Source organism: Haliotis cracherodii, unplaced genomic scaffold (assembly GCF_022045235.1).
Source record: "Haliotis cracherodii isolate W230 unplaced genomic scaffold, xgHalCrac1.p SCAF_9, whole genome shotgun sequence".
NCBI classification, from domain to species: Eukaryota; Metazoa; Mollusca; class Gastropoda; order Lepetellida; family Haliotidae; genus Haliotis; species Haliotis cracherodii.
In genome coordinates, this window is record NW_027266343.1 from 57025701 (window position 1) to 57046705 (window position 21005).

General features: G+C 40.7%; 1 protein-coding gene across 1 annotated transcript; it reads right to left on the bottom strand.

The window, feature by feature from the left end:
- Positions 1-1160: 1160 nt before the first annotated feature.
- On the bottom strand, positions 1161-11513 carry LOC139452009 (uncharacterized). The gene is made up of 3 exons (XM_071233287.1): positions 11317-11513; positions 10763-11060; positions 1161-1283 (listed from the first exon to the last, which is right to left on the bottom strand). Exons 1-3 carry the CDS (start codon positions 11511-11513, stop codon positions 1161-1163), a joined length of 618 nt encoding a protein of 205 aa, XP_071089388.1.
- Positions 11514-21005: the final 9492 nt, after the last annotated feature.

The following is a 21005-nucleotide window of genomic DNA, read 5'->3' on the forward strand; positions in this document are numbered from 1 at the left end:
TTAATAGGAATTAAAACTATGTATTTAGCTCGGTAAGACTCGCTAATATACACTGTTTATTCCTAATACAGGATATCTACCATCCCGAAACACACTCGCGTGATAACCTCTATATATCTTCATATGTTTACTCAGCACAAGGTGGGATGAATGTACAAAGATAACAATATAATGACAAAGCCGATGAAATAGGATTAATGTACGAAGATGAAAATACACTCTTCAAAAATAGAAACGCACAGGTAGATTTTTAGTAAATATAGTGTACCTAATAAAGCCGATATATTTAATTTGATACCATAGATACAAATATGAAATTTTGGAGCTCGATAGTCACATGTTGTCATAGTACAAAGGTATTGAAAACTGTTCATTGTCATGTCACAGAAGTCCACAAGGTAGCGCTTAACTCTGTATCTTGTGTGACCGCCCTGGGCAGCAATCACCGCTCTGCATCTCCTCGGCACTGACTGGATAAGTGTACGAATTCTGTCCTGTGGAATTCTGCGCCATTCTGCTTGTAACGCGTTGGTCAGTTGTGGGAGTGTCTATGGCCTGTTCTGACGTGTTCCGCCGATCGAGTTCGTCCCAGAGGTGTTCGATTGGGTTGAGATATGGAGATCTCGATGATCAGTGCATGACGTTGATGTTAGCATTATGAACGTAGTCAGCCGTGACACGAGCTGTGTGCGGTGGAGCATTGTCCAGTTGAAACAGCTCCCTCTGCCAGGTCAATGATTGGAAGAAGATGAGGTTGAAGAATTTGATTCATGTAATTGATGTTGCGATTTGCTGTCAAATTTCCCTGAATCACAACCAAGTCAGATCTCAGATGGTGTAGGATTTACCCCCCTACACACACCATGACACTACCGCCACCGACCGAATTTGTCGAAATCACGTACATAATGTGGGGCAAAATGCTCATTTCGACGACGTTAAACACGTTGTCTTCCGTCTCGCCGGTAGATAGGAGATATCGTGATTCATCGCTAAACCACACTCGTCTCCAGTTTCTCAAATTCCAAGGCTGCAAGGTTAGCACCAGCGCAAGCATCGCTGTCGATGGATCTGTTGCAAAACAGGGACGATAACTGGTCTTCTGGGTCGGATTCCAGCCTCGCGAAGATGGTACCTGACAGTCTGGTCCGATATACTCCTCAAACCAGGGATGCGTCCTGCAGTCTCCGTAGCTGTGACATTGCGATGACGAAGGTGGAACAGTCGAATGTAGCGATCCTGTGCAAGGGTGGTAACTCTTGGTCGGCCGGTTCACGGACGGCCTACAGTGGAATTGAATTGTGTGTATCGGTCCAAAGGCGGCAAATGGTGCTGTGGTGGACGTTGAAGTGGCGTGAAACAGAAGACTGCGATTCCCCTCTTTGGATCCGTCCTATGACGATGTTCCGATCGGCAGCGCTGAGTCTCGGCATTTTCGTGAAAAATGTTGACAATTGAATGACAAATTATTGGCTTATGCTTGCCTCTTTATAGCCACTACCACGAGCTACGAATGCCATAACCTGCACGTGCATGTTGCTTGACTGTTTTCCTACATGACATTTTTCAACAAGTGTGAACACAATGCCGTTTCAGACATTGCAAATCGACAATGGCTGCGTTTTGACGCACCATTCGTCGAATTTTAGGCCACCAACATTTGCCAATGACATGTATCCAATTTATATACCGGATTTTTTGTGTAGTCATGTTCAATGAACAACATACTACCTGTGCGTTTCCTTTTCCGAAGAGTGTATAATGACAAGCCAATGCGATAGGATTAACGTACAAAGATAACAATATAATGACGAAGTCGATGAGATAGGATTAACGTACAAAGATAACATTATAATGACGAAACCGATGAGATAGGATTAACGTACAAAGATAACAATATGACGACGCAACCGATGAGATAGGATTAACGTACAAAGATAACAATATAATGACGAAACCGATGAGATAGAATTAACGTACAAAGATAACAGTATAATGACGATTAACCGCCAGGAGATCGAGCATGTTCAGGATCATTCTTCATTATCCACGTATTATATCTCATTACTGTACTGATAAATACGCTGAACCCTTTCCTTCGCATTGGATCCGTCTCTGTGACACTACAACTCAAGAACAGCCATTCATTCTAGTGCGAGAGACATTTAGTGGGAGGTGAGTTGGTTACCCCAAGACTGTACAATGTCACCTTACAAACGTTTGTATGGTAGCAGTGAGTGAGTGAGTAAGGCTCTACGCCGCTTCAAGCAATATTCCAGCAATATCAGGACGGGGTACACCAGAAATGGGCCTCTCACGTTGTATCCAAGCGGGGAATCGAACCCGTGCCTTCGGCGTGACGAGCGAACACTTTAACCACTAGGCTTCCCACCGCCCCTTGTATGGTAGTATATATAAACCAACGTATTTGTCGTAATAGAATCGAGACATACTACACACGGTAATTGAGGACAGATTGGGACGTAACGCCAAGAATGGTGACTTTTGCACGGAAACCATGACTGTTTACCGGAGTATACTGATTCAGAATAATGTTTTATGCTTGCAGATCTGGGTTTATTAAATATCTACTGACCAGCTCAACATATTCCTAACTCTGCAAAACAAGAAAGATGGGTATGGCGAATAGAAATATATAAATGACGCTATATTTGACACACGGTAGATATAAGTGATGTTTTTTGTGTGTTTGTTTTGTGATATTTTGTAGTTGTCTAGATAAATTCCACTGAGCTTAAGTTTCTCTTAAACAAACAGTCGAACAGGTAGTGGGGGTAACGTGATCGCCAGTCAAACAAGTACAGGTGGTTACGTGATCGCCAGTCAAACAGGTACAGAGGTAACGTGATCGCCAGTCAAACAAGTGCAGGGGGGTAACGTGGTCGCCAGTCAAACAAGTACAGGTGGTAACGTGATCGCCTGTCAAACAGGTACAGTGGTAATGTAATCGCCAGTCAAACAGGTACAGAGGTAACGTGATCGCCAGTCAAACAGGTACAGGTGGTAACGTGATCGCCAGTCAAACAAGTGCAGGGGGTAACGTGGTCGCCAGTCAAACAAGTACAGGAGGTAACTAGATCGCCAGTCGAACAGGTACAGGGGGGTAACGTGATAGCCAGTCAAACAAGTACAGGTGGTAACGTGATCGCCTGTCAAACAGGTACAGTGGTAATGTGATCGCCAGTCAAACAGGTACAGAGGTAACGTGATCGCCTGTCAAACAAGTACAGGAGGTAACTAGATCGCCAGTCGAACAGGTGCAGGTGGTAACGTGATCGCCAGTCAAACAGATACAGGTGGTAACGTGATCGCCTGTCAAACAGGTACAGTGGTAACGTGATCGCCAGTCAAACAGATACAGGTGGTAACGTGATCGCCTGTCAAACAAGTACAGGTGGTAACGTGATCGCCTGTCAAACAGGTACAGTGGTAACGTGATCGCCAGTCGAACAGGTACAGGAGGTAACGTGATAGCCAGTCAAACAGATACAGGTGGTAACGTGATCGCCTGTCAAACAAGTACAGGTGGTAACGTGATCGCCTGTCAAACAGGTACAGTGGTAACGTGATCGCCTGTCAAACAGCTACAGGGGTAACGTGATCGCCATTCAAACAGGTACAAGTGGTAATGTGATAGCCAGTCAAATAGATACAGGTGGTAACGTGATCGCCTGTCAAACAGGTACAGGGGTAACGTGATCGCCATTCAAACAGGTACAAGTGGTAGCGTGATCGCCAGTCAAACAAGTACAGGGGGGTAACGTGGTCGCCAGTCAAACAGATACACAGTATTCCAATTATATCACAGGGTGTCAACTTACTACGGGAGGAAAGCCTGAAATGTGGTTGGATTCATACGTTTACCGCTTCAGTGCAGGGTATGGTGCTTCAAATCTTGGAACGCAATGAGGATAAACCTAGGATTCGAACCCACTATCACAGGTTTCTGGATGTCTGTGGACGCAGGTCAGCCCAACCAGCAGATCTGCCGTATGAACAATAACCCGCTATTTATCACACACTATCAACGAGGTCACATATTATCATTCGATTCTGCTTTTCGTCTGTTCAGAAAGTTGTTCTGAGGACCAGTTCTGAGAGTTGTTGTTCGACTTGAGGTGGCGCGAGATGGGATGACGGTCGTCCATCATACACGTTATTTAATCACAATAGTGGTTTCAACAGGCTGTATGACCTCGACCAACCCTCCGCTTTTAAAAGTACAAACTAAATATTGGAGACCAGAAATAGTTGAACACCAATTAATCATACCACATTTGAACTAATGCGAGAAGCCACATAGAGTAGTCTGAAGCCATACGATAAGACTATAAACGATGGGTGTGTGTTAAAAGATAGCAAACAAGCCGACGACAACCCATTAACCGTTCTAGAGCTCGCACATGTACAGCACAATATCACACACTTTGAGTTCCACAGGAGCCGAATGGGCTTAGTATATGTTCAGATCCATTGCAACTAAATCAAGGAGTAGTTGGTGTATTCCTGAACAAGACGACCCGTGAAGATCCGGGGTAGAATAGGTCTTCAGCAACCCATGCTTGCCATAAAAGGCGACTATGCTTGTTGTAAGAGGCGACTAACGGGATCGGGTGGTCAGGCTCGCTGATTTGGTTGATGCTTGTAATCGATCCCAACTGCGTGGATCGATGCTCATGATATCAATCACTGGGTTGTCTGGTCCAGACTCGATTATTTACAGACCGCCGTCATATAGCTGGAATATTGCTGATTGCGGCGTTAAACAACAAACAAACAAACAAACCTGGATAAGACACATCTGCGGGTCAAGTTAAGTATCGATCCCCGGGATATTAGGTCAGTCAACAAGTCAGGTCACAGCTGATAGTGGGCCCGTCAATCCAGACATCATCCATATATGGTCGTCGTCGTTGCAGCCTTCGACTTCACATCTCGAGGTGTATCACAAGGGGTGTTCTGTTTTAAAATACCCAGGCACAATCTTTTAAAACATTGTCCGTGCTTGAAATTTTATTTTAAACACATTTGGCGTCATCGTAAAGGCACTATGAGAAAGACGGCCTCTGGCAACTCTTCGTTGTGTGTCTTCGCGATTGCTGCTTTCGAAACCGTAAAGCACATAATAAACCTGTTTGAGCAAATTGAGCCGGACGGTCAATGGGTTCTCAATAAAATTGCTTTCCGGTTAAGATGATTAAATGACCAGCTGATTAACTGACGTGAACCTCTCGGTCTCTCCTCTGATCCAAACGTCCACACTCTTCCTGCGACCAAGGTGGTGCTAAGAGATGTTTCAGAAATGTGATTAATGTCGCTGAGAGTCTATCGTTATCCTGATATTTATAGAGATTCCTGGGGCCTGCGGTCAAAAAGAGCTAAAGGCGCGTGCCTTGATCTAAGTTGATTGATAAACTAAAAGCTCAGAGAGAATCTGCTATATTGAGAATACTTTTATTGTCGGAAACCAAGGGCTTGACCTTGTAATTTCAGTGTGTCTAGCGAGAGAATGTATATATTGTAAGATGTAGCAGGATCACGAGGGGTATATGGGGTGTTATGCGTCCCGTGTTAGGTTTTATACGAGTGGCATAAAGCCTAACGATGGAGCATAAAACTACCCCGAGTGATCCTGCTACAACGAATTTATCTCACCGACATGTTTAATGTGACATTGTAAAAGAATTAACACAAAATCAAAATTGATAAAAACAGATGTTCGATTGTTCGCAGCGGGGTTTAGGGATTTATTCTGCCTCTGAGAAATCCACGTGCAGCCTGACTTACTCGTGGAGGGGTATAAGAGATTAATCACCCCACTGAAACAACTATTACCCTCCAAAGCGGGTTACATAGTATTTTATCGAGATCACGTGGACCAATAAGATATCACCATTCTGACAGAGAGGCATGATAATTGTATTTATCTATGTACCAAAAGTACCGTTGCCTTGGCAACTTAACTAACGTATCAATGAATGAATGAAAATATGGAATAATAGGGGATTAGATCTAACAAATGGAAATATCCGCGCAAATGTTCAAATGTTGTATTTACTCTTGGAATCATTCCTGTATGCCGCTCAACAAACTCCCGACAACAGCGTGAACAGAGGCTCACTCCATCTAGCAAGTCAGGGAACTTCCTTATTCTATTAGTTTTAATCCACATGACCAGTTCGTGAACTTCAAAAGAGGCATGTCAAAACATCCACTGTTTCCAAATACAACAGTTCTTGCTATTTGTCGTTGAACATATTTTCTTATTTTTCTATCAGTAATCGGATCGGATTATCGCATGCTATGAATGCCAGGTACAGTTGTGTGTAATGTCGATTAAACTATCCATTTTATTATGCATGTCAGATACAGTTGTGTTAAGTCGATTAAACTACCCAATTTATTATATATGCCAGGTACAGTTGTGTTAAGTCGATTAAACTACCCATTTTATTATGCATGTCAGATACAGTTGTGTTAAGTCGATTAAACTATCCATTGTGCGATGCATGCCAGGTACAGTTGTTTGATGTCCATTAAACTATCGATTTTATGATGCATGTCAGATACAGTTGTGTGAGGTCTATTAAACTATCCATTTTATGATGCATGTCAGATACAGTTGTACGAAGCCCATTAAACTATTCATTTTATGATGCATGCCAGATACAGTTGTGTGAAGTCCATTAAACTATCCATTTTATGATGCATGCAAAGTACAGTTGTGTTAAGTCGATAAAACTACCTATTTTATGATGCATGGCAGGTACAGTTGTGTGAGGTCTATTAAACTATCCATTTTATGATGCATGTCATATACAGTTGTGTGAAGTCCATTTAACTACACATTTTATGATGCATGCCAGGTACAGTTTTGTAAAGCCCATTAAACTATCGATTTTATGATGCATGTCAGATACAGTTGTACGAAGCCCATTAAACTATTCATTTTATGATGCATGCCAGATACAGTTGTGTGAAGTCCATTAAACTATCCATTTTATGATGCATGTCAGGTACAGTTGTGTTAAGTCGATTCTGTCAAAATCAAAACGAGGGAATTTTGCGAAGACGTTTAACTTAAGCTTCAGGTATGAGGGATTTTTCCAGCTACACTTACAAAACCAGATATTTTGGTATTTAGAACTATGAGTCTGAATGTTATTTTAAAGAATAAAACACCTTGCTCTCGCTATGGAAAGTTCCAAAACCTAGACACTCGTGTCGTAAACATAGCAGGACATGAACACTCATATAATAAATATCCTATATATAATGCATATGTTACATGAATGAAATAGGGAAGTGTACGCTGTAGCTATGTATTTACGAACTATTAATGTAGAATCTGAATTTATCAAATATATAGTAGACACATCTTATGGATATCATCATGTCAAGCAGCTTGAACACTATCCATAAACGGTGTCTACTTTCTACGACCTGAGCGTTTCTAGGGCTTCAGTCCTACCCCACACCGGAGAACTTGTAACATGTGGGGTCTTCTCAGGCATGTGACTTTGTTCGAAATGAGAATCTGTTCACTCGGTAAGTACAAAAAGAATATTCCTCTCTATTAGAAATTGGTTCCGAAGTAATCATCTGCCCATGCATATACATCTCAAGTTGAGTTGACAAGCAATTCATTAAAGACTTGGGTAAAGCAAGTAGTCGCTCGGGTTTGTCAATGCATTCCAGTGACTTCCACTCGTGAGGTACAGAATCATAAGCCTCTCTGTAGTCTATCCAGCACATTGAGAGGTTACGGTGGTAAGTTTTAGCCTCTTCAAAGATAATATTTTGAACCAGAGTTAGATCCTTACAACCCCAACATTCCTTTCTGCTCCATGAATGTAATGTCAAAGGAAGCGCATAATGATGCCACAAGATCTGTAAGACACCCTATAAATATTTTGTTTTATGTATTGAGGCAAGTAATAGGGCGGAAGTTTTGGGGATCAGTCAAATCGCCTTTCTTTGGGAGAGGTATTGTTCGACCTTTACGCAACCAAGGCGGAACATCTCCTGTATCCACAAGAGAATTACAACAGTAATGGTGTTTAGATACAAGGAAACAGTTTCCAATACCGATTTCGCATACCATCAGACCCTGGCGCCGTATTAGATGTGGACTTTTTAATTACATTTTTCAGGCAAACAGATGTAATGAAACACAACCAAATTGTTTCGTGTACACTATCATTGTAATCCTCTATCCATGGTTCTTCGAGTGAGTGAGTATGATTTTACGCCGCCTATAGCAATATTCCAGGAATATCACGGCAATATCATTGGTTGTCCCGAGGAACGTACTTTCAAGCAAAGCTTTATCCAGGATAAGTCTTTTTTTTGTTTCATTTTATTTTATTTCGAAACCAGTATTTCTTTTGATGATTTTGTTTGTTACCCTTTTGTGGTTCAGTGTCTTTGGAAACTGTGTTGAGTTCCTCCTGTATTCGAGCAGCAACATAGACGCAAAAGTAGACACAGTAATGTCATGCAAAGAAGAGCCCGCATTGAGAGTAACAGAAATAATGTACAGATGCCTCCCTTACTTTCATAACATACACCCACACACAAGAGTTTAGAGTATCACTGTCCTGGATATCTGTACGAAATAACGCCATTACTTTCATACCATATACCCACACACAACACATGTGCATATGCCTCCCTTACTATTATACCATATACCCACACACAACAGTAAAGGTACAGATGCCTCCCTTACTTTCATACCATATACCCACACACAACAGTTCATGTACAGATGCCTCCCTTACTTTCATACCATATACCCACACACAACAGTTCATGTACATATGCCTCTCTTACTTTCATACCATATACCCACACACAACAGTTCATGTACAGATGCCTCCCTTACTTTCATACCATATACCCACACACAACAGTTCATGTACAGATGCCTCCCTTACTTTCATACCATATACCCACACACAACAGTTCATGTACAGATGCCTCCCTTACTTTCATACCATATACCCACACACAACAGTTCATGTACAGATGCCTCCCTTACTTTCATACCATATACCCACACACAACAGTTCATGTACAGATGCCTCCCTTACTTTCATACCATATACCCACACACAACAGTTCATGTACCGATGCCTCTCTTGCTTTCATACCATATACCCACTCACAACAGTTCATGTGCATATGCCTCCCTTACTTTCATGCCATATACCCACACACAACAGTTCATGTAGGGTTGCCTCCCTTACTTTCATACCATATACCCACATACAACAGTTCATGTACCGATGCCTCTCTTGCTTTCATACCATATACCCACACACAACAGTTCATGTGCATATGCCTCCCTTACTTTCATGCCATATACCCACACACAACAGTTCATGTACATATGCCTCCCTTACTTTCATACCATATACCCACACACAACAGTAAAGGTACAGATGCCTCCCTTACTTTCATACCATATACGCACACATAACAGTTCATGTACAGATGCCTCCCTTACTTTCATGCCATATACCCACACACAACAGTTCATGTACAGATGCCTCCCTTACTTTCATACCATATACCCACACACAACAGTTCATGTGCATATGCATCCCTTACTTTCATACCATATACCCACACACAACAGTTCATGTACAGATGCCTCCCTTACTTTCATGCCATATACCCACACACAACAGTTCATGTACAGATGCCTCCCTTACTTTCATACCATATACCCACACACAACAGTAAAGGTACAGATGCCTCCCTTACTTTCATACCATATACCCACACACAACAGTTCATGCACAGATGCCTCCCTTACTTTCATACCATATACCCACACACAACAGTCCATGTACATATCCCTCCCTTGCTTTCATACCATATACCCACGCACAATGGTTTACAGCATCAATGTCCTGTATATCTGTACAAATACCTACCTGACACTCAGAGTGTGGGATCGATTACCTATGGCCTTCATCAACAGCTTCATCCATTCCATTTATCGACGTTACACTACATTGTCTCAGAGACTAGTGTTGTGTTTCACTTTAAAAACATTTGACACTTCAATTGCAAAAATTGATGATCAGTTTTGCCAAGCTTCATCTTTTTAATATGTCTCAAAGTATGTTGACAGTTTTTGGACAAATAAGGTTTCTCATATATCTATCCATGGTGACGTTTCTTTTGCGGTTCAGGATATAATGTTACAGCCAAATTATTAATTTTTAATTTGTAGTTTAGACAATATACGTCTTTTTCATTGGACGTAAGATCGGTTACATGAAAGCGAAACGGTCGAAGCAGTCGACATTCATACAGTTTGGTGTCCTCCCATTAGTCATACGACCCATTAGTCATACGGGTTAAAACAACATATGGTACGGTTGACTGCACCAACAACTACCTTTGTAATACCCACAATTAAAAGGGAATGATACAAGAAACACAAAATTACAACTTTTAATAATCTTTTAATACTCCTCAGTCCTCAGTGATTACTTAATGTGATTATTTATGTATATATGTCATATAAGATTATAGGTCATTGATGATGATATATATATCATCAATGACCTATAATCTTATATGACATATATATATAATTAATCACATTAAGTAATCACTGTTAGTTAAATGATCATTAACGCAGGATCACATATTAACATTTTGAGTTTGGAGTTGTGGTCAGTTGGATACAGATAACCAGCAGCATCCAGTTTTTCTGACCTACTTGGAGTTGGTCCCACAATCTGATGAGTCGGTTTTCCTTCTCGCGATACACTCGCTTTCTACCCTGGGGAGCAGCACCAAAGTCAATTTGACGCATCTTGGCAGATTCAGACTTCTCAATCTGCTTGATCAGTTCAACAAAACGATAAATGTTTGGATGATGATGCGGCAGAGACTTGTTCAGTCGGTAGTGGAAGCCTTCCAGATTATTGTTCGTGCGAGGTCCAATGTTTCGGTGGTGATTCCATAGAGGGATAGGGAATCTAGCATCATCATCAACCCAAGTTGTTAAAATATAATCATTAAATCTCTGAGCGTTGTCCATTTCTGGCGTATCGTCCATGGCGTCGACCCAGGCATCTTGGACGTCAGCTTCCGGTAACAGAGCCAGGGATGATGCTTTTCTGACCCAGCGTCTGACCTCAGGATCTTCTTGGTACTATTTCAGGATCATGTTGGGCAACTGCTTCCTGGTACAGGGTTGGCATCGGGGTGATCTCTTCTCTGGCCCTCTTCCTCGTGTTACTGACAAATCTAGCTGTGTCAGGTTCTTGTGGGCCGTGGTTATAAAGAGTGGTGCTCCTGACATAGTTTCCAACTGTTGTAATGCTACCACGGCAAGTTTTCACGACCCACTTCCAGTGAATACAGTGTTCCTTTGTAGAGTTCTTGTTGTGAAGGTGACCTTGAAACAGTACCTGCTGTGTACCTCGCCTAGAAGTAACATATTCCACTTCAATCAATCCTGCCATGATAACAAGACACTTGTATGTACTAGCTTGTGTTTTTTTCACTAAATTGAGTAAGTTCAATTTAACTCAGGATTCAATCAATCCTGCCATGATAACAAGACACTTTTATGTACTAGCTTGTGTTTTTTCACTAAATTGAGTAAACTCAATTTAACTCAGTAAAGAACAGTAAATAGTTTGAAATGAATCCTGTACTTGTTCCTAAAACATCATAGGTATTTATTTAAACTAATCCAAAGCTTTCTAATTAGTGGACTAATCCATTTTGACAAAAGGGTATATGCCTATTTTTGTTTTAACTAATCCCTCATTTGCTGTATAACTATTGGGAGTATGACAAATTTTCGATGAACATCTCACCTGGGATGCTCACATCCAAAACCTAACAACTAAATGCAGTAAAGACCTAAACACCCTAAGATGCCTAACTGGTTCTAACTGGGGAGCCTCCAAAGATACCCACCTCTCTCTCTACATATCACTAATTAGATCAAAACTAGACTACGGCTGCGCCATATACAACACCCTAAACAACTCTCTATCTAAAAAACTTGACTCAGTACAATATCAGGCTCTCAAACTTATTACACGCACCCAACATGGCACCTCCTACACCTCACTTCAGGCCTTAACAGTAGAAATGCCACTAAGTCTACGCAGGGAACAGCTAAGCTTAAATTTCTGGGCCGCGTCCCAATCAAACCCTCTCATCCAAAACCAAATAAACCAAAATATCAGCCCCAAAAACCAAGCCCTAGCTCGTAAACACCCCTTACTTACCCCAATATCCCAAAGAATAACAAACTACCTAAATGAACACCAAATTAAAAATCTTAAACAAAACTGCAAACAATCAAATATCTTCACCCCTAAACTTAAAATACCCAAAATAGACACAACACTAGCTAGCCAAATAAATAAACAAACCGACCCAAACATAGCTAAAACCACCACACTAGCATACATACACGAAAATTGGCCAAATTGGTGTCACATTTACACGGACGGATCCTCAGATCCGACCTCCAAACACACAGGTTTCGGAGTCCATACCACACAACCAACTAAAACCACACAATCCTTCCGACTCCCAAACAACCAATCAATATTCACGGCAGAACTAATGGGCATGGCCTCAGCCCTCCATAATCAAGAATCCAAAAAACACACAAAAAAATCCTAATACTTACCGACTCCCTAAGTGGACTGCAAGCCCTCCAAAACAAAAATAAAAAAAAAACGACCTAAATTAATAAATCAAATACTTAAAAGCTCCAACGACCTAACAAATAACCTTCTTGTGGATACCTGCCCACGCAGGAATATACGGTAATGAAAACGCCGATAAAGCAGCTAAACTATCCCTCAAAATCCCAGAAATAAGCTTAAACTTACCCATCTCAAAATCAGAAATTAAAAGTGTAAACAAGCAAAAAATCACCAAACAAATGGCATAACCTATATCTAAACTCAAATAGCCAAATAAAAAAAGTGCTCAGCAAACCACTAACCAAATCAAAAATTCTCCATCCATCAAAAAAATCGACAGAGTAATCACTAAACTCCAAACAGGACACACCAACCTAAATAACCACCTAAAAAAAAACCACACACACTACAGGTAACTGCCCACACTGCAAACAACCGGAAACCCCACGCACTCATCTACTGCACACACTACCTAACACATCGAACCGCATTACAAACCACCTGGCATCTATTCCAAATCTCAAAATTCCCAAATTCTATATAAGCAACCCCTAAAGCCCCTTCTTGGGTTGCACACATCACTTTCGCCCCTTTCGGAAACACATTAAATGGCCTAGCCGGGCCGTGTGCCCAATACGCATCAGTCGGAAAGCGCACGTTAAATCTCCAAAGTACCGCCTCCGTGGTCTTGTGGTAGAGCGTCCGCCCGGAGAGCGGAAGGTCCAGGGTTCGATCCCTGGCCGCGTCATACAAAAAGACGTTAAAAGATTGTACTTGTTGTTACCCTGTCTGGCGCTGGGCATTAAGGGGCTAAAACAAGGACTGGTCGGCTCGGAGTCAGTATACTGTGTCTGAGTGGGGTATTCATGTTAAACTGCGGCATGGTATCTCAGTGAGCTAGCACTATAAATCGGTATCAGTCCGGACTAGTACAAGCAGCCACACACACACATACACGTGCATGCACGTCGCTATATAAGTGCAATAATCTTGGATGCGACGTTAAACCCAATTTCACCTCACCTAAATCTCCAAAGTAAGTAAGTAAGTAAGCAAATGGGCGTATGACTGATGGGACACTCACTCTATGAAGGTTCATACTCCAATGAACTCACACAAAATAAAAGTCAATTCTTAAATATTGGTAAAACATTAAATGACCTACATAACATCATATTTTTATAAAAACAATTATATGGATAATGGATTATTTCATTTCAAACTGAAATGTGATTTTAACAATGTCAGCAACATATAAACAACCGTCACCATTGCAAGATGACAAAGAAACTGCGGTTTGACTTGAATTCTACCAATATATCTTATAAACATTTGAAGTAAATATCGGATGTCTTTTGCTTTTCGCGATTTTAATAATATGCTGTTACATTGTATAAGAAAATAAGAATTATGTCTGAAATTGTAGCTCTCTCTTTCAAGTTTAACTTAGGAAAATAAACAATGTTTCGTGTTTTAGCACTGCATCTTAAATATCTTGAAACCTGATATCAAATAATGTTTTTCTTCCAATAGCAATTTTCTAGACAGGTAATAATTATGCATTTTTGATTTCCCAACACTATACTTACTGCTCATTCTAACATATGGTGAATCCAATGTGTCATGTCCCTCGCTGTTCATATTGCTGGACTATTGCATACAGAGACGTAAAATCCTACTCACTTACGCACTCATTCAGCTTCTAATTTGGGACTCCTAACCCCTGGCTTTGTTGTCTTTGTTGTTTATCTGTTGTAATCGGTTAAATCAAAGTATAAAGATGGCATATCAGGGGTAGGGTGGGGAGGCGCCAGGAAGTCCTACCCATAGGTCTATCCTGGCCCCACCCCACCCTTAAATACTCCCCCTATTCATTTATCATCACCATCTTGTCATGCAATTCATTACTGCAGCTTAAGTGCATTTCTATGTCTTTTGTGCTGGCAAATGGAATGGGTTTAATCGACACACTTTCAGTTAGCTGTGTTACCGTGGTTACCTAGAATACACCCATGCTAGTATGCCATGCTTGTTATGAGACCAGACTATAGCGCAAACCTGTAAAGATTCGGGTTAGAATTTATTTTCAGCACCCCATGACTTAAATCACTCAATTATTTACAAACTGTTGTCATATAGCTGGGATATTGTTGAGTAGAAAGTTGGAATGTTGCGTGGAAGTTGGAATGTTGCTGAGTGGAAAGTTGGATTGTTGCGTGGAAAGTTGGATTGTTGCGTGGAAAGTTGGAATGTTGCTGATTTAAAAGTTGGAATGTTGCCCAGTGGAAAGTTGGAATTTTGCCCAGTGGAAAGTTGGAATGTTGCCCAGTGGAAAGTTGGATTGTTGCGTGGAAAGTTGGAATGTTGCCCAGTGGAAAGTTGGAATGTTGCGTGGAAAGTTGGATTGTTGCGTCGAAAGTTGGAATGTTGCGTGGAAAGTTGGAATGTTGCCGAGAGGAAAGTTGGAATGTTGCCGAGTGGAATGTTGCCGAGTGAAAAGTTGGAATGTTGCCCATTGGAAAGTTGGAATGTTGCGTGGAAAGTTGGATTGTTGCGTGGAAAGTTGGAATGTTGCTGATTTAAAAGTTGGAATGTTGCCCAGTGGAAAGTTGGAATGTTGCCCAGTGGAAAGTTGGAATGTTGCCCAGTGGAAAGTTGGATTGTTGCGTGGAAAGTTGGAATGTTGCCCAGTGGAAAGCTGGAATGTTGCGTGGAAAGTTGGATTGTTGCGTCGAAAGTTGGAATGTTGCGTGGAAAGTTGGAATGTTGCCGAGAGGAAAGTTGGAATGTTGCCGAGTGGAATGTTGCCGAGTGGAAAGTTGGAATGTTGCCCAGTGGAAAGTTGGAATGTTGCTGAGTGGAAAGTTGTAATATTGCTGAGTGGAAAGTTGGAATGTTGCGTGGAAAGTTGGAATGTTTCCCAGTGGAAAGTTGGAATGTTGCCCAGTGGAAAGTTGGAATGTTGCGTGGAAAGTTGGAATGTTGCCCATTGGAAAGCTGGAATGTTGCCGAGTGCGGCGTTAAACAACAAAGACAAAGAGCCTTGGGTGGTCTGACTCAGTGACTTGGTTGATTGAATGTTTCGTACCCTGATGACGCGGAAGCTGCTCATAATATCACTCACTTGTTTGTCTGGACTAGACTTGATTATCTAAATGCAGAAGTGATAAAGCTGGGATATTGCTGACTGGCGTAAAGCAAAAAACAAAAATAAAAAAACAAAAATCACGGTTCTGTCTTGCTTCACATGCTTTCATCCTAAGTCACCTTTATGTTGCTTAACATCGCTTGTCTGTGAAAAATTCATTAATGTAAAACCTTAATGATTAACCAGTGGCTACAGGTAAATATAAGTGTTTAAGAATGTTCTCAACCCTGTTTCACTGATGTTTTAGGATTTTTAGTGGCTTTAATTCTAAATGGTTGAGAGTGGAAAAAAGGTTCTTGATCATTTCTGTGCGTACCATTTATCAAGGGTAGATTGAATTTGTACCGTTTATATTCAGATTGATAATGATTATGATGACATTGACTGCATATATGAATTTACAGAGTCGGCAATCTTCTAAGTACACAACAAACCACATGTAAATGTCAAATTCAAAAGAAGTCTATTGTACAAAAGGCCTCCGGCCAATATACAAGAGAGATAAACGCATGTAAATACAATCATAAATGTTACACATTGAGATTCATTTCTTTTGGCTAATGCATGCTTAATATATAGAGAAAGATTTAATATATTAGATTCGTTCTTTGTCAATAGAATAACTACAAAGGCGTTTATCGGTGACATTGCTATAAGATAATCTTTTATAGATTTCTTTCGAAGATCATTGTAAAATGGACAGACAAACACAAAATCAGCAGATAACAAAATGGACAAATTCTTTTTAGTTATTCTTTCTTCAGTTTTTTGTTAAGATGAAGTGGATAGCTTGATATCTGTTTAATGGGTACGGAGTTAAAAAGCATCAAAGATCCGTATATAGGTCCCCAGCACCCTATTCTGGTCGTAAGGTACGTCCACATTAATGGGGTGGTCAGAAGCGTTGACTCGGTTGATTGTGCGGCATCGTACATCGAAGGCGTGGATCATTCTTCACAATAGCAATCACTGGATTGTGTGGTCCAGGCTGCCCTCATATAGCTGGAATGCAGCTGAGCGTCACGTTTAACAACAAACAAACGATTAAAAGATCAAAGTCACACCTAAAGGTTTCTTTCCCTTTAATACTGCTATTAATTGGAAATAAACCTACTGTGCTTTCAACTTATCGACCATGTTCTGGGAACTCTTTCTCGAATAATAGAATACTGGGGCAAAAAAATGTCTCTCGTCGTCGTGCAGCTTATTATAAACCTTGCGGGTCGATGGGTTTTTTTCCAGGTTGATAATTGAGGCACCCTTTTTATGGCATCTTCAGTCTACAACGCTGTGCAGAGTTGCTTCCCTTAGGCACGCCAGAAACCTATGATTGTGGGTTCGAATCCCGGTTCGCCTCGATTATGTTTCTAGGTTTGTCAGCACCATATCCGTGCTCGCGGGTTTCACCGAAGTGGTAAACGTCTGAGACCTGCATCACTTCGGGCTTTCCTCCCACATTAAGCTAACACGCCGTGATATAACTGGAATACTGTTAAAAGCGGCGTTAAACCCAACTCACTCACTCAAGGCTGTAGACCATGTTGCACTTCGTACAAAACTATTACAGTTTTGTTCTTTCGAAGTTCATGGTATGTACTTTCAACACTTTCTTTGTTGCAATAAAAATAAAAACTGCCCCTAGTTGTCTTTTTCCAGTGGCTGTGTAAAAACAAGACCATCTACACAAAGAAAAGAGAACAAAACGGCCTGATCACCTTGGCATTTAAAAAAAACCAAACAAACAAACAAATAAAAGAAACAAAAAAAATGGAATTGATGCGACACATTCGTTGCTTTAAAGAACAAAGCTAAACTGCTTCCTTACACGCCATCAAAGACGAACATGACCTGGGGGACATCCATTGTCTGATGGATGACAAGGACAAACGGTATCCAGCAGGACTATTACTCGCTTCCTTTATCACAGAAATCCAACAACCTTGGGATAGACATACACAAAGTGATAAATCAATGGTAAATATAATTCACTCTCATTTTACATGTGCTTCTCAGTCTGTGCAATATGTTAAAAGCTATTCATGTTCCATTTAATGACGCAACCCGGTTTTTTATGTTGTGGAAGGGATTCCTAATTATCTGGCTGTCACGACTTTTCTGGCTGGAAAAGCTTGCTGAAACCAAATGGCTCCTATTTTTCGAATCCTTTTTTGGCCAGGTTGTGTTTCAGTGTGAGTGTTTAATTTCAACAAAAAAAGAATTGCAAGTATATTCCACGAACATGGAAACAGCCAAACTGTAACAGTTTTGCACATAGTGAACAATGGCCTCTAGCCTTGAAGACTCAATGCCCCATGAAAAAGTGTGCCTGAATTTGAAACCGGGGAAAAGAACATTACTCGCTTGGTTTAAATGACAAGCACCACGATGAAAAACATTTCATTTTGTCATTTTGGCCTATCAACTTTCTATTATTTAAGAAGGTGGTCACAAAACATGGTCCATGAATTGAAAACATGGTAGATTTATCTCCAAATAATGTAGCAGTATTAATGCACTGAGAAAAATAATCGCCTAACTTAAATTTCTAACAGCGGCCAGAAGGTAAGTAAATGAAAGCGACAAAACCCTTTCCATATTTAATACATCCTGATTAAATAGCTGATTGTACGTATTCTGCACGACCGGTGGCACTCGTCACAAACACATGCAAAGGCAAGTCAATTGTGCACCTAAAAAAACACGAGAACATAAAGTACAAGTCAAAATAAGGAATTACATCGGACATTATGTTGTTACTGATGCAGGGGCGGTCGGGTAGGCTAGTGGTTAAAGCATTCGCTCGTCACGCCGAAGACCCGGGTTCGAATCCCCCGCCGTGATATTGCTGGAATATTGCTAAAAGCGGCGTAAAACCTTACTCACTCACTCACTCACTGTTACCGATGCCTCAAATTTGGAAATGCTCTCCACATTTCTACCAAAAATATGTTGGAAAGCTTCACCGAGGCCTTGAATGTTGTAACCTTGATCAAAAAACTTGACATGTTGGTGGAAAGAGTATGCTCGATTGTATTTCAAAGGTTGTGAAATGTAACACTTAAGGCTGGAGCTGCTGAAATATTGCTCGACATGAAGAGAAAGTTGACTATTGAAACGTGAAATTCTTCTTATCATACAACGAATTTAAGATCCTGCCTAGTAGATTGCGCGGTAAGACCTCGAGACAGTCACGCTCGCCAGTTTAAGACAAAAAGAGGATTATGAATGATACACGGTGTTTCCCAATATTTTACAATCTGTACCTGGGGTCATTTTTCTTTATACCATAACATGGAGATTTATTTCTAATTGGGGCTTTATCCCTTCTTGGACTGCGTTTGGTAGTGGTGGTGTTTTCTGTGCCTTGAGAAACCATACCTTGAGAAACCATATATCTTCCTAATTCAGGATGTTTTGCCATACCATACACCAGTGAGATATTGTCAATGCGATAGTAAGGTTCTGTGTCAACAGTACTCTGTTGTAGTCATTAAAAGTGAGCTCATATTGTTACCTATCACATGGGGATGCTTGGTAGAAGGGCATGTGACTCTCCAGTAATTCCAAGTCAAGCGGTCTATAGAATCGGTTACCTAATGCATCAACTATAGCCTTATCTTCTGCAACTGTATTATCACCACTTGCAGAACCCGCACACAATCTCGTTGCATTCTTTGTTTGTTTTGTTTGGTTGCTGTTTAACGCCGCACTCAGCAATGTTCCAGCTATATGACGGCGGTCTGTAAATAATCGAGTCTGGACCAGACAATCCAGCGACTGACATTATGAGCATCGATTAACGCACATGGGATACAATGACATGCATCAACCAAGTCAGCGATCCTGAGCACCCGATCCCGTTTGTCGCCTCTTATGACAAGCATAGTCGTCTTTTACGACAAGCATGGGTTACTGAAGACCCATTCTATCCCTGGTCTTCACGGCTGAGTTATTATTAAACAAAGATCATCGTACTATATCTGATTGATATCATAGTGTGTGTTCACTAAATGATGAATTTTTAAGCCTTATGGAGCTAGTCTCACATTAATGTGGCCAAGTCATGTTTTAAGTATTTGTACATATAAGTTAGATATTTTAGATGTTTCATTTTAGCTTTAAACTTTACATACAGTACCCTACAAACAAACCTTCAGAGTTATACAAGCCCTCAATACAATAAGCCTATCCCTGCACCCTGCATTTAACAATAGCCACCTTTATATAACTAATGTTATATTTGGGATAACACTTTCTTAGTAAAGTACAGATTCTAGTACTTTTTGGGGTTGAGTCCCGTCCGGGATTCGCACCCACACCTGCACACAAAGTCAGCGATCTAACCCACTCAGCCACCGAGGCTTCCACAAAAATGGAAGTCCGACAACTGGTAGTCTAAATCACGTACTTTGAGTACCCCCCTGACAAGTGTAAATTGGCTCGGCCCCCATGGCCGAAAGCTATGAATACACAATGCCATTTAGAAAGTGGTCAAATGTAACTAATGTCTGCTTTAGTTTCTCTGGTCAGCTTACTATCTATTGTGTATGTAGTTTTAAAGGTTTCTGTCCGTCATATCCTGTTGGCAGTTGTATACATTTATTCGAGGAGGTCACTTGGATTTTCCTTCATATCAGCCCCTTGCTAATTGTGGATATGGAACATTGTGCATTCGTGGAACTCTATATTTGTGTATTGAGGATTTCATTATCCAGGTTAGTTTATGTGGGCTTAGTATTTCATATACTGTATATATGGTCTTGTACATGTTGTATTTCTTAAGAGGTTTTAGATTAATGCATCAGTTTACAATTAAACCGAGCTGGTAGCTAAAGTAAAGTAGGTATTTCAACTATCATTACAGTTGGTTGTATGTAGAATTTATTTCATTTCAATCTAAAATGTATCATATTGCATCTTTACAGTATGTTATCTTCTTAAATACTGCATTACTAGTATACGCTTTACTAAACTAAATTATTATTTAAACATGTTCTAAAACCTATAACTGTCTGAATGTGGTATGAAATAAGAACGTATGTATGGGACATCGGTTGTTTTTATATCTTATTTTATATGGCCATTATTAGTATTGTCAAGGTTGTATTTCAACTTGTTATAGAATGATGTGACCG

Excerpts from the sequence above, each read along its gene's own strand:
- LOC139452009 (XM_071233287.1), bottom strand. The coding sequence starts at position 11,513 with ATGGCAGGATTGATTGAAGTGGAATATGTTACTTCTAGGCGAGGTACA. Across the intron at positions 11,061-11,316 it reads ACTCTTTATAACCACGGCCC|TTATATTTTAACAACTTGGG; the intron begins ACAAGAACCTGA and ends GAGATTTAATGA. Across the intron at positions 1,284-10,762 it reads GATTGTGGGACCAACTCCAA|GCCGTCCGTGAACCGGCCGA; the intron begins GTAGGTCAGAAA and ends ATTCCACTGTAG.